Below are 15,406 nucleotides of genomic sequence, written 5' to 3' on the forward strand. Positions count from 1 at the left end.
CTAGGAGTAGAATTGCTGGTTCCTATCACATGTCTAGTAATTTTAGATTGGATATTGGATATTGTATTACATTATCACTTGTCTGAGTTTTGTCCTCTTCCTTTAAAGAGTATTGAAGGTTGTTTTGGGTGGCAGTTAAGCTACTTTGAGATGTTCTTGATCTTTTGGGGCTTTTTGTATGGTTTTTAGGGTAGATTTAACCGTTAAGCTAGCTTAGCCCTTCTGAAGTCTCCACTGAATGCCCTGGGTCTTTAACGAGGTCTCTCCATTCTGGCTAGTCAGAACTGAAATGTCTCCTGAGTTCTATATGAGTAAGGTAGCCAAAAATCCTAGTAGTCATGCTTTGCCTGGATTTGTGGAGTGTCATTATATGTTTGCATTTTATGCAGTAAGACTCAGGGGAAACTCTTGCAGGTTTCTAGAGCTCTTTTGCTGTGTAACTCCCACATCACTGGTGCTCTGATTCACAAATAACTGCTTCTGCTTCTCTGAACTTTAATCTTTTTTCTCCTCATCTTGTAATGGCTGCTATACTCTGCCTAGGTTATCTCACCCTACATGATGGACAAAACCTTAAGGGGTTAGAAGGTGACTTCTGCCAGAGAACCTGTTTGTTTTCCTTCACTCAGTGATAGTCCTGTGCTGCCTGCTGTCTCATGTCTGAATATGGTTGGTTGATGTATTTTGTCCAGTTCTCTTGTTTCTGGGCACAAATTTGGTGCCAGTTACTCTACTAGTGGAATAATAAAATGATCATCTAGGTGTCCATCAGTTAGAACAATTTTTAGTCTTTTTCCACTAGAGTATGTTTAAGCACATCCACCTGCTATCATTATTTCATTTCATCCAGAAATACTTTTTTTTATTATGAGCATTCCAGTAAACAATGATGAATGCAAATGATAAAATATGAGGCCTGGAGTTCGGGGAAAATAAATCATCTGAGCCTTTCCAGAATTATGGTTGGAGAACTAAAGCCTCTTAGTCCCAGAATTTACACAGGGCTGCCAGAACTTTCTAGATTAAGCCTTGCACATTTAAGAATCATCTCAAATGGCATTCATCCTCGTTTATTGTATGCCTACTATCATCTCTAAAACACTTGCTATACACTGGTAGTAAATATGATAATGAATAATTGTTTAAAGTTAATGACAATATGAAATAACAGATTACCAAGTGAATATCTTGGAAAGTCATAGTAGCATTTCAGGGTAAAGTGATTAGTTTTCAAGGGAAGTTTTGTAGATGATACTTGAGTTCTATTCTTGGGAGAAAAGTCCAGACTTAAGTAAGTTACGTTGCAAGGAAAAACACTATAATAAATTGCGTTCTTGAAGTTTCTGTTCCCCCATGCCCCAAATCCATCAGGTTATTTGCCACATTATTATTTTCTTTAGTTGGCACATATCTCCTGCACAAAAGAATTTGCTCACATAAATAGCTGTTGAATTTAATTTTGAGTCAGTTTTCGATACCACCTGATCTAGCCCTCCAAAGCATACATGATGTGCTTTAAAAGCAGTCTTCTTACTTTTACGACTTCTGTGTAGTTTTTATGCTACGCTTGTGGGTATTGTGGTTTGATTTTTTGTATTTACCAATTTGATGAGAAATTACTCCCCCCTCAGTGTTCTGGGAAGTTTGACTAGTAGTTGACCCATCCCATAGAAACATTTCTTTCTCTTTTTCTTTTTTTTTTTTTTTTCTCCCGTGGCTCTTTGAGGACCACTCATTAGCATGAATGCCTTGTCATTCATTAGAATAGAAAACTGGGAAGCTTTACTTTTAATTGCAAAAGTTAATATATGCAAAATACATTAATAAAACAAAACTCTCAAACTGGCTTAATTTCATTTTTCCTACTTTCTTGTGATATTTTTCTTAGACTTGCTATTACGACCTCAAGTAAATATGCAGTTTAGAAATGTGGAAAAAAATATGGCAGTTGGAATCAGAGAGGCTCAAGTTCCAGATCGGATTCTACTTTTTCCCAAGATTTTGGAAAAGCCACTTTCTAAAGTTCCTTTCTGTGCTGTGTGTCTATAAAATGAGAAAAATTATTTATTATTTGATTCTTAATAAGTTGCAACTGTTATTGTTGTCTAGGTTGCCTTTTGAATTATGTAAATATAATCTGCCTCTATTGTATATTTAAGACAATTTATATTTGTTTAGAAAAGAAGAAAATTCTAGTTCGTTAAGCGTAAGGTTTTAGAGTGAACTAGAATTTGAAGAATCACAAAACTTTAACAGAGGCTACCAAAAAATACAGGTGTACTTGTTCAAAAGCAAGTCTCAAATGAGTCATGTATCAAATGTAAGCAATAACAGACTTGACCCCTCTGGGGAACTTTAGTGAAGTATTTATTTATACAATACTTGAAAATGCCAAGTGTTTACAAAGATAACTTCTTTAATACAGTGAGAAACTCATTACAGCATATCCTGTAGTGTCATAACATTGATGAGGGAAAAGAATTGATCCCTTGCCAGGGCCACTGTCATTGTGAAATTTTCATATTCTTCCAATGTCTGTAGTTCTGTGCTTTCCTCCCGCATCCCAGAGATGTGCACTTTAGATGAATTGGCGTGTTTGCATGGCCCCAGTCTGAGTGAGTGTGGGGTATGTATGTGAATGTACCCTGCAATGGAATGACAGCTGGTCCAAGGTCGGCTCCAGCTTTGGCCCCGAGCTGCTGGGATGGGCCCTGGCCGCCTGCAGTTCTAAACTGGAATTAGTGGGTAATAATTATCCTACTTGTTTTTATTGATCTTTCTTACATGTATGTATAGCTTACATTTATTTCAATGTCTGTTTTGTTGTTTTGTTGTTGTTGTTTTCAAAAATCTGTTTGCACATTGCTTACATAAATAAAATATAAAAGTAACATTTTGTAAAACTTTCTGGAGACAAATTTCACACAAATTGTAAGGGCAACCTAGTGTCTCTAGATTTCTTCTGTTTCATAAATTAGGTTTTAATAAATCCTGTGTAAGTCAATTTTTGTAATTAAAGTATAATTGTTGGATTTTTCACATTTTGGATTTTGGCAATAATCTGAGATTTACAACACTTTCTGATGTCTGTTAACTTTGATTCTGAAACTAAATTATTGGATTTCATATATAGTATTAGTGACAGTTTACCGTGATTAAACATTAAAGCATATCTGAAAGTATCTATCTATAAATAAGACAAACTGTGTGCAGAATTAGCTTTATATAGCCAGTGATGTGTAAACCTCTTGGCTTTAAGAACCACGACAACTTAGAATGCATTGAGAAAACTATCACACAATTGATCCAAAACTGAGTTAAGAAAAACATGAGGTTATTTTTCAAGATATTTAGAGAAATGCTAATTTCTTCACTATTTCATTTGTTTATTAGCTGTTTTATTTGAGGAAGAACTATCCAGTGGAGGGCAATATTAGGCCATATTTCCCTAATGTTATCACAAGAAAGTAATAAGTTTTTACTTTAGTTAAAATTTAGAATTTTATATCTATTGAACAATCATTCCTACTTTTTTTTTTTCCTTTTACTGGTTTCTTGTCTCTCAGGGTCACAGTTCCCATGGGCTTTCCCCACTCCATCCCCCGCCACTCCACCAAGTTTCCCTTATTGAAATGTTTGTTCCTTCTTTCACCAATTCTGCCATAAGTTGTGGGGAAACTAATTAACTAATACTGAGCTTGGATGACTGACAAGTCTTTAGCTAGTTCTGTAAATTTTGTTAGTTTGTTTTTTGATAGCCCCAGTTAATCTCAAATAGATATAAATCTAGAACATTACTGATGAGATTATAATGGTATTAATTCCTTTTGCCAATCCCATAATGTATTCAGCTGTTTTCATTTCTTTTTGTTCATTTTTGATTTTGCATGTTTTTGTGTTTTCAGTCAAAAATCTAAATATTTAGAGTTTACTTTGGCTAAAGAGTAATTTATTAAAGCTTTAAAACAATAACCGTAGCTCGAACTTTTACATTCCATCTATACTCTTATAAATCTATTTGTAAACCTAGCAAATTTTAACACTTTTAGAGGGGAAATCTTACAAACTAATTATCTTATGTATATTAAGGTATATTTATAAATATACCTTATAAAGATATAATAAATTGTATATTTTGTTTTTTCTCAAAGTCCTTGAATTGTCTAACAAGGTTTGCACCTTTTCATGTGCAGGTATTTTTGCCAAAACATGATATATGCATTGTGTAACCACCTTCATTCTGCACAATTGCACACTATAAAGCAAAGCTTATGGAAAAATGGTTGAAACAGATTACTTAAAACTTTCTATAACTTTGAACTACAGGAGTCACGAGTAATCTAATAAAAGTTAGAAGATAATTAAATTTTTTCTTTTCCATGTAGTTTCACAAAGACAACTGCGAGTTATAATTTTTTTTTTTCAAACAAGTATAATTTCCTACGCTTCCCTGCTTTTCACATTCTTTGCCCCAGTTAGCTTACCTAACTTTTAGTTCAGATTCCTTTCAGAATCATATGGTCAAAGTTTGGTGTTTAATTTCCTTTCATGTTTCTTCTCAAAATTTATCAAAACTACTACTGTGACTTAAATTGGCTGGGTTCTATTTCATTAGTGCAAGTAAATAATAACTTGTTATATACCCTATCTGTGGTATAACTATGGTATAGTTGGTTCATCTCTTCGAGACCTATAGAAAAGTTTTGAATGATTTTATTCTTTTGATGAGTGGATATGTACATAGCACTCCTGGTGGAGTTATTTATCTTTTTTATCGGCATCTATATTTAATCCTTTGGGGTGTATTCATTTAAATGCGAAGTATAGCTTAGAAATAAATGTTCAAGCTGGGCGAGGTGGCTCATGCCTGTAATCCCACACTTTGGGAGGCCAAGGTGGGCAGATCACTTGAGGTCAGGAATTCAAGACCAGCCTGGCCAATATGGCAGAAACCCATCTCTACTAAAAATAAAAAACTAGCCAGTGTGGTGGTAGGCGCCTGTAATTCCAGCTACTTGGGAGGCTGAAGCAAATTGCCTGAACTGGGAGGTGGAGGTTGCAGTAAGCCGAGTTCATACCACTGCACTCCAGCCTGGGTGACAGAGCAAGACTCCATCTCAAAAAGATAAAAAGAAAAAGAAATGATCAGTTACATTTTCTCTTGAAAATTTAGGTTTTTGTTTTACATACATCTTCCTTGCCTCATATAGTGTTACACACTTTTAAACAACCAGATCTCACAATAACTTACTATCACAAGAACAGCACCATCAGAGGAAATCGCCCCCATGATCCAGTCACCTCCCACCAGGCCACAAACCCAAACCATATAATTTCACCCTTGTCCCCTCCCAAATCTCGCGTCCTTCTCACATTTTAGAAAACAATCATGCCTTCACAAGAGTCCCCCAAAGTCTGAACGCATTCCAGCATTAACTCAAAAGTCCACAGTCCCATCTGAGACAAAGCTATTCGCTTCCACCTATGAGCCTGTAAAATCAAAAAACAAGTTAATTACTTCCAAGATACAATGGGAGTATAGACATGGAAGTAACTACTCCTATTCTAAAAGGGAGAAATCCACCAAAAGAAAGGAGCTACAAGCCCCGTGCAGATCTTAAACTCAGTAGGACAGTCATTAAATCTTAAAGCTCCAAAATAATCTCCTTTGACTCCATGTCTCACATAGCTAAGTACACTTACAGTGTTTTGTACAACTATGACAATTATCTAGTTCCAGAACTTTTACATCACTCCAAGCAGAAACCATGGATTGAGTAAGCAGTCATTCCCTGTTCTTTACTGCACTCAGTCCCTAGAACCATACATTTGTTTCCTGTCTCTGTCTCTGTGGATTTGCCTATTCTGGAAAGATTGTATAAAGGAATAATACAGTGTGTACCTTTTGTGTCTTCTTTAGTGTAATGTTTTCAAGGTTAATTCATGTTTTAGCATGTATCAGTACTTCATTTCTTTTATGGCTGAATAATACTTTGATATATGGATTTGCCACATTGTATTTATCCATTAATTGGATGCTGGACGTTGAGGTTGTTTTCACTTTTTGGCTATTATGAATAGTCCTGCTATGACTAGGAATGTTCATAGCAATTGTTCATGTACAATTTGTATTTGAACACCTGTTGTCAGTTCTTTTGGGGTATATACCTGGAAGTAGAATTGCTAGGTTACATGGTAATTCTATGTTTAGCTTTTTGAGAAACTGCTAAACTGTCTTCCCACAAGCCATGTATGAGGGTTCTGGTTTCTCCACATCCTTGTCAACACTTGTTTATTTTCTGTTTTTTTTTTTTTTTTTTTTTTTATATTAGGGTCATTTTAATGAATGTAAAATAGTTTCTCATTATGGTTTTGATTTGTATTTTCCGAATGATTAATGACATTGAACATACTCTTTGGCCATTTGTGTACCTTCTCTAGATAAGTACCTATTCAAGTCTTCGCACTTTTCTTCCCTTTTTTTTGAGATGGAGTCTCTTTTGCCAGACTGGAGTGCCCTGGCACAATCTCAGCTCACTGCAACCTCCAACTCCTGATTCAAGTGATTCTCCTGCCTCAGCCTCCCAGGTAGCTGGGATTACAGGCATACGCCACCATGCCCAGCTAATTTTTGTAATTTTAGTAGAGATGAGGTTTTACTGTGTTGACCAGATGGTCTCGACCTCCTGACTTGTGATCCACCAGCCTTGGCCTCCCAAAGTGCTGGGATTACAGGAGTGAGACACCCATGCCTGGCTTTTTTTTTTTTTTTTTTTTTTTTTTTTTAAAGAAAGGTTCTTGTGTTATCCAGGCAGTGGCACAATCATAGCTCACTGAATCCTTGATTTCCTGGACTTGAGCAGTCCTCTCACCTCAGCCTCCAGAATAGTTGAGACTAGCAGGCATTTACTGTCACACCTGGCTAATTTTTTTAAGTTTTTGTAAATATGGGAGCTCACTGTGTTGCTCAGGCTAGTCTCAAACTCCTGGGCTCAAGCAGTCCTTCTGTCTTGGCCCCAAAGTGCTGGAATTACAAGCATGAACCACCATGCCCCGCCTCTCTCCCTTCTTTTTATTTGGGTTGCTTATCTTTGTCTGAGTTGTAAGACTTCTTTATATATTCTGGATACTAGATTCTTTTAAGATACATGATTTTCATTTTTTTTTCTGATTCTCCGGGCTTTTCACTTTCTTGGTAATACCTTTTTCACAAAAAAGTTATAATTTTGATGAAGTCCAATATATATATATATATATATATATATATAGTTGTTGTTGTTCCTTATACTTGGGGGCTTATATTTAAAAAACAATTTCCACATGCAAGACCATAACAATTTACCCTTATACTTTCTTGCATTTTTAAAGAATAGTTTTAGCTCTTATATTTAGTTTTGATTCATTTTGAATTATTTTTTGTTTATGGTGTGAGCTCAGGATTCAACTTAATTCTTTTGTAAATGACTATACAGTTGTCCCAGTACCATTTGTTAAAGAGATGTTCTTTCCCCTGTTGGGTACACTTGGCACCCTTGCCAGTAATCAGTTGACCATAGGTGTATAGGTTTATTATTGGACTCTCAATTCTGTTCCATTGATCTGTATGTCTTCCCTTATATCATTACCACACTGTTGGTTACTGTAGCTTTGCAGTAAGTTTTGTGATTCGGAAATGTGAGTTCTCCAACTTTGTTCTTTTCAAGATTATTTTGGCTCTTCAGGGTTCCTTGCCTTTCCATATTAATTTGAGGATCAGCTTTCTCATTGCTGTTTAAAAAAAAATTGGGATTTTGTAGAAATTGCATTTAATCTATAGCTAATACTTGGGAAGTATTAACATCTTAACAATATTAAATATTCCATTCATGAACATAGTATGCCTTTCCAATTTCTTAGTTCTCCCTTAATTTATTTACACATACAACTCTTACACATATAACTCTTACGCATCCTTGGGTCAATTTATTCCTAAATATTTTACTCTTTTTGATGTTATTGTAAATGGAGTTGTTTTCTGAAATTTTTATTGCTAGCGTAGAGAAATACATTTGCTTTCTGTGTTGATCATGTACTATAACTTTGATAAATTCATTTATTAGCTCTAATAACTCTTGTGTGGATTCCTTAGAATTTTCTATATATACTATACTATCATGACATCTTTGAATAGAGAGTGTCACATTTGTTTGGATGACTTTTACTTCTTTTTCTTACCTGATTGCTGTCTAGAATGTCCAGTATGATGTTGAATGGCAGTAGCGAGAGCAGCATTCTTATCTCAAGCCTGATCATAGAAAACTTTCAGTCTTTTACCACTGAATAAGATGTTAGTTGTGTGCTCTTTCATGTACGTCCTTTTTTTGAAGAAGTTTTTCCTTTCCTAGTTTGTTGAGTGTTTTTATCTTTTTTTTTTTTTTTTTTTTTTTTTTTGAGACGGAGTTTCGCTCTTGTTACCCAGGCTGGAGTGCAATGGCGCGATCTCGGCTCACCGCAACCTCCGCCTCCTGGGTTCAGGCAATTCTCCTGCTTCAGCCTCCTGAGTGGCTGGGACTACAGGCATGCACCACCATGCCTAGCCAATTTTTTGTATTTTTAGTAGAAACGGGGTTTCACCATGTTGACCAGGTTGGTCTCGATCTCCTGACCTCGTGATACACCCGCCTCGGCCTCCCAAAGTGCTGGGATTACAGGCTTGAGCCACTGCGCCCGGCCGAGTGTTTTTATCTTAAAAGAGTATTAGTATTTTTCACATGCATTTTCTGCATGAATGTTAGTTGTGTGCTCTTTCATGTACATCCATTTTGAAGAAGTTTTTCCTTTCCTAGTTTGTTGAGTGTTTTTATCTTAAAAGAGTATTTGTATTTTTCACATGCATTTTCTGCATGAATTGAAATCATTCTGGGATTTTTCACCTTCATTCTGTTAATGTGATTACATTGTGTCACATTGATTTTCATGTATTGAACCATGATTGTATTTTTGGGCTAAAGTCCACTTGGTCATGATGGATAATCCTTTTAATGTGCTACTGGATCTATTGCTATTATTTTGTTGAGGATTTTTGCATCTATATTTTTAAGGTATATTAAGCCATGGTTTCCTTTTCTTTCAGTGTCTGTGTCTTTGACTTTGGTATGAAGGCAATGCTAACCTTATAAAATGAATTAGAAGGCTGGATGTGGTGGCTCACACCTGTAATCCCAGCACTTTGGGAGGCCAAGGTGGGCAGATCACCTCAGGTCAGGTGATCAAGACCATCGTTGCTGACATGGTTAAACCCCATCTCTACTAAAACTACAAAAATTAGCTGGGCATGGTGGTGTGTGCCTGTAATCCCAGCTACTCAAGAGGCTGAGGCAGGAGAATCACTTGAACCAGGGAGTTGGAGGTTGCAGTGAGCTGAGATTTGCCACTGCCCTCCAGCCTGGTGATAGTGAGACTTCATCTCAGAAAACGAGAATGGATTAGAAAGTGTTCCCTCCTCTTACCTATTTTTTTTTTAATAACACACTTGAGAAAGATGGATGTTCATTTTTAATATTCTTAAATATTGTGTAAGTCACTAATTAAGCCATCTGGTTTTGGGTTCTTCTTTATTGGGAGGTTTTTGATAACTGACTCAATTTTATTACTTGTTATAAGTCTATTCATACGTTTTATTTCCTTTTGAGTAAATTGGGAAATTTGTGTTCAAATTTGTGTTCAAATTCTGGGAATTTGTTCATTTAACATAGGTTATCTAACTTGTTAGCATTCAGTTGTTTACATTATTCTCTTTTAAGCCATACTATATTTTTGTATGGTCAGTAGTAATATTTCCACTTTCATTTCAGACTTTTAGAGTCTTCTCTCTTTTTCCTTAGGTTTTTCAATTATATTGATGTTTGTTTTCAACCAACTGTTGCTTTAATTACTTTTTCCTCTGTTGTTTTTCTATTCTCGATTTCATGTATAGCCACTCTAATTTTTATCATATCCATCCTTCTGCCAGCTCTTTTACTAGTTCCATAAGATATAAAGTTGGGTTATTGATTTGAAATCTTTTTTTTAATGTAGGTATTTTAGGAATAAATTTCCCTCTGAGGACTTTATTCATTGTATCCCATAATGTTACATTTCTGTTTTCATTAGTTTCAGAGTTTTTCCTAATTTCCCTTTGGTTTCTTCTTTGAATCATTGATTTGGAGTATATTATTTTCACGTATTTGTGAATCTTCTAGATTTTCTTTTACTGATTTTTAGTTATATTCCATTTGGTTAGAGAAGATACTTTTTTTTTTTTTTCTTTTTGAGACAGTCTCTCTTTGTCACCCAGGGTGGAGTGCAGTGGCACGATCTCAGCTCACTGCATCCCACACCTCCTGGGTTCAGGTGGTTGTCCTGCCTCAGCCTCCTGAGTAGCTGGGAGTACAGGCATGTGCCTCCACGCCCGGCTAATTTTTTTTTTTTTTTTTTTTCGTAGAGATGGGATTTCACTGTATTAGCCAGGATGGTCTTGATCTCCAGAGACCTCGTTATCTGCCCACCGTGGCCTCCTGAAGTGCTGAGGCCACTGGCATGAGCCACTGCACCTGGCCAAATGTGACTCCTATAACTACTTTCATGTCCTTTATATAGGCTGTCACATCAGTCAGACATGTTAGTTGAACATGAACCTGTATGGTTAAACATTAGCTAGCTTAGTCATTTAGACTTAGAAGGAATTAAGTACTCCAGATCACGGCAGTAGCAGATAGAATGGTAATAAAGTACCACCAAACTTGTAAGAAAAGTAGTCTATAACTAAAAAATAGCAAGAGAGTTTTCTGAGCATCAAAATATTTTTCACAAAGCCAGGAACTTTGAAAGCTATTGGACTTGTTTGACTCTTTGTGCATTATTTTCATAGTATTGACAAATTAATTTACAGGACTGTACTTGACTGGAAAGAGAGAGATGATGTCAGCAGGCTAATTGCTGCCACAGGTGATAACTGACAGAGACAGATAACTGTTAAATTCCAACACAGGCACTGAAGAAGATAATGGTCTACTCCTATGCCCTGTGAAGATAAAGAATACAAAACAGCTTATAGTCCTTTGAGGGGTTGTGTGTGGCGGTTCAGTTAAGTTGGCATTGACCAGCACTCTACTGAAGCTATTTAATGCCAGGGATTAAAAATTTTAGCTATTTTTCTATTTATTACCAAGTAATTTGTGAAGCATCTCCTAATTGCACCCTTGAATTTAGCCTTAATTCTGATACGTACCTAAAAATAGGAATTAAGGATAAGGTATGGAGTAAGTAAAGGTGAAGTTAAGATTTAGACCACTGGCACAGGTACTATATTGAAAGATACATTTTTTTTCCCGTAGTTTCCCACCTTAGAAAGGGTCCTCAGTAATTTTAAACAAAATGCCTGTTGGTTCTCTTTAGAGTTAGTTCACTTTTATTTCAAGTGGGTTTTTTCCCTCAGATTCTCTGCTCTTCTCCTTCCTGCCCTCCTAACACAGATTAACATGGTCAAACATTTATTTCCAATTGATAAGTAGATATATCTGCTATCATAAAATTTAAGTCTGTTTTTCATTTGAGAATCTGAAGGATGAATACTTGATTTTTAAGTTTGATTTCATTTACTTTATTTGATTGGATGTATATTAGCCACAGAGTGGAGGTAAATTCAGTATCTTTTTCTTTAACTCTATGCTGTTTCTTTTAGAGGAAGTCCACAAGTGAAGGGGACACCCCATTTTAAGGAAGAACAATGTGCTCCAGCTTTAAATTTAGAGATGAGGAAAATACTGGATTTACAAGCACCCATCATGAGGTACAGTACTTTGGTTAAATTTGACATTGTGTGATGATAGTAAGCAATGTAGTTGGTTAATTGCATGACCAACAAGAAAGTTGGTTTCATTTCTTTTAATTCATGATAACTTCTTAGTTCTAGAAATGCCTGATTAACCCTTATAAGACATTGGAAGTTTTACAGATTATACTTAATTACATTGTAAGTAGTATATTATAACAAAGCTCATAAACTGAATATACCAAATACATTTTATTTTGCAATTTATATTTTTATAAAGTGTAGACTTTTTAAATAGCAGTCTGTATATCCCAAAATTATACTAATAAAAGCACACAGATTGACGAAAAGAGAAAGTGCCTCTGTTTCCAAAGTTGTCTTAAGTTTCTTGGAAATTTACATACATTTGGAAGAAATTAAGCTTTTTCATCCAAGTATGAATAAAGGTTTTATGACAAAGTGGCCAGAAATGCCAGAACACCAAAAATATATTTTATACCCATTGGTAGAAAAAATGAGGAATCTTACCTATAATTTGGCTTTATTTCTTTAATTGTTGTTCCACTGTTGACGTTTTGGTTGTCTCTTAGTTTAGGTTCATATCTTTTCCACTGTGTAGATAGAAAAAAATTTATTTAAACAATATGCAGCTGTAAAAACATAGAGGACATTGTTTTCTAAAATAAAACTTTCCAAATATGTTGTTGGGTGAAAAAAGCAAGATGCATATGATGCTACTATTTGTTTTTGAAAGGAAGATAGTGGTATCTCCATCTTGTTTAAAAGGGAGAACATGTATTTTTCTGGAAAAATACATAAGAAACTGAGGATGAAAACTGAGTAGCTACAGGACAGGTTTGAGGAAAAAGCTTTTAATTGTGTACTCTTAATAAATATTGAATTGTGTAGGTATGTCTCTTATATTCAATTATATTGAATAATATGAGTGTAATGCTAATTTATAAAATATCCCTCTGACTCACAGTTCTAAGAAAGGTTTATTTCACCATTTCTCTTGTTAATGTACTGTACAGAATGATACTGGAACATATCAAATAAAACTGTATGTAAGTGGCTGAGTATTGTCTTGCCTTGTTTGGTCCATCTTTTCATATCTTATTCTCATAGAAAAGAACTCCATTGTTATTTGCTCAAATGTAATCGGTGTTATAAAAGATTGAGTTCAGGGTTACTCATCACCTTGGTCAGAAGGTTGTTCATCACTTCACATTTTATTTATTTCAGCATGCGAATCATTTTCAAGAAAGTAACTTGTTACTTGACTGAGAATTCTGAGTGTTTAGTAGGTACCAAAAAAGGTAGAACTGTACAGGCTTGGCTTTCTACCTCCACCTGGTGGTAAACCTTGTGTGGTGCATGGAAATAGAATGAATAAAGAGCCCCCACCCTACCCCACCCCCCACCAAAAAAAAAAAATTTCTGCCATCTTGTCCAAGTTTAACCTTTGAGGTGCTAGGTTTTAGATTTTAATCTATAAATTTAGGTAGTTGGAAATCTGTATGGTTTCTCTCAAAACTTGCATTTTAGAGCAATGTTATAAGCACCTGAAACACATGCTGCTGGAAATTTGAAATTTCCTGTAGATTTTGAATTGAGTGAGAAGATATGAAACTTAGATTTTTATAACCAATTATTTTCCCTCCTCTCACGACAAATATTAAGTCAGGTAAGGCTAGGGATATTGGTTATGCTGTTGCTTATAGGAGCAAGAGTACTGTCATCTTTTATTTTTGATTGAGGAAAAAATACTAATGTTAGACATCTAACTTTTGTTATTGAGAATAGAGAATGTTTAGAAGGTAAAAACAATTTTAATAAGAGTTTGATTAAAACTTCGATATTCTATTTCTAATTTTTAAATACCACAGTTTATTTCATTTCTTCCTCCATCCTGGGTACTTACTTAGGAAAGCAGTATGTTGTATGCAATGTTTAATATTAGTTAAGTATTAAATGTATTTATATTTTTGAGAATTGGTAATTTACAAATTATATAATTCCTTATTAGGAATATTTGATTAATCAGAAACACTTCTACTTCACTGTATATGTTGGCAACATAAGGACATCTAGCATAACACGTTTTAACCATATTCTTTACACTCCAGTCAAAAATTTCCTTCCTTCCTTCCTCTTTCTTTCTTCTTTTCTTTTTTCTCTTCTTTCTCCTCTCTCTTTCTTCCCCCACCCCTCTCTCTCTCTTCTTTTTCTTTTCTTTTTTTTTTTTCCTTTTCTTTTCTTTTGAGACAGGGTCTCACTTTGTTACCCAGGCTGAAGTGCAGTGGCATGATCATAATTCATTGCAGCCTCAGCCCCCTGGGCTCCAGTGATCTCACCTAAACCTCTCAGGTGCATGCCATTATACCCCGCTAATTTTTTGTACTTTTTGTAGAGACAGGGTTTTACCATGTTGTTGAGTCTGGTCTCAAACTCCTGAACTCAAGCAATGTCCCCTCCTTGGCCTCCCAAAGTACTGGGATTACAGCCAAGATCCTAAATTTAAACACTCACTTAACACACACGTACACCTGGGATACCACATAGCTCTCATAAAATTCATGAAGTCGGTGATTGAAGAGGCTCTTTAGGTACATAACTTAGAGTGTATTTACATAGATTTTAAATGTACTTATAAACAGTTGTGATATTAAAAATATTTAAGAACTAAGCTAGGCATGGTGGCTCATGCCTGTAATCCCAGCACTTTGGGAAGCTGAGGTAGATGGACACTTGAGGTCAAGAGTCTGAGACCTGCGTGGCCAACATGGCAAAACCCCATCACTAGTAAAAAAGAAAAACAACACAAAGACACAAAAATTAAACTGAGTTTGGTGGCACACACCTGTAGTCCCAGCTGCTCAGGAGGCTGAGACACCAGAATCATTGAACCTGGGAGGCAGATGTTGTAATGAGTTGAAATCACGCCACTGCATTCCAGCCTGGGCAACAGAATGAGACTGTGTCTCAAAAAAAAAACAAAAAACAAAAAATTTAAGAAACAATACAGCATGAAAAGACATGAGTTATCAAACAGAGTTATGATATCCGCCTACTAGGCCAATAATGAATCCTTCAGTTGGCCAGATATTTCTGAGGAAGGGGAGTCAGTTGTAGGCAAACACTTGGCTGACTTGGGGCAAGGTCTGTATGTACTTTCTGTAAGTATATTGTATTTTAACAACTTAGACCAGCTTTTGTTTCATTTCTAAATTTTTTCTGATATGGTGGTCTCACTGTGCTGCTCAGTTCGTCTTGAACTCCTGGACTCAAGTGATCCTCCCACCTCAGACTCCCAGTAGTTGGTATTACAGGCACAAGCCACTATGCCTGGCTCAGCATTTGTTTTAACAAGTTTGTATACTTCCAGTTAAATGAGAAGGATGTATCCATCTCTTCCCATAGATTATTTATTATGTTTATCACGGTTTTTAAAAAGTCATTATCTGATAATTCCAATGTCAAGATTATCTATAAGTCTGTTTGTATTGATGGATTTTTCTCTTGACTCTGGGTTACATTTTCCTGTTAATTTACACATCTGGCCAGTCATTTCTTTGTTGCAGCATTGCTGATTATCATGTTGTAGAGACTATG

General features: G+C 35.6%; 1 protein-coding gene across 2 annotated transcripts in view; it reads left to right on the forward strand.

The window, feature by feature from the left end:
- The window catches only part of RIC1 (RIC1 homolog, RAB6A GEF complex partner 1), a 120,757-nt gene that overhangs the window by 49,024 nt on the left and 56,327 nt on the right, over window positions 1-15,406 (forward strand). For both annotated transcript variants that reach the window (XM_074394775.1, XM_003928179.4), the window contains exon 4: window positions 11,702-11,809. In XM_074394775.1, the coding sequence (XP_074250876.1) occupies window positions 11,702-11,809 (108 nt within the window). The remainder of the gene's footprint in view (window positions 1-11,701; window positions 11,810-15,406) is intronic.

Source organism: Saimiri boliviensis, chromosome 2, assembly GCF_048565385.1.
Source record: "Saimiri boliviensis isolate mSaiBol1 chromosome 2, mSaiBol1.pri, whole genome shotgun sequence".
Taxonomy (NCBI): domain Eukaryota; kingdom Metazoa; phylum Chordata; class Mammalia; order Primates; family Cebidae; genus Saimiri; species Saimiri boliviensis.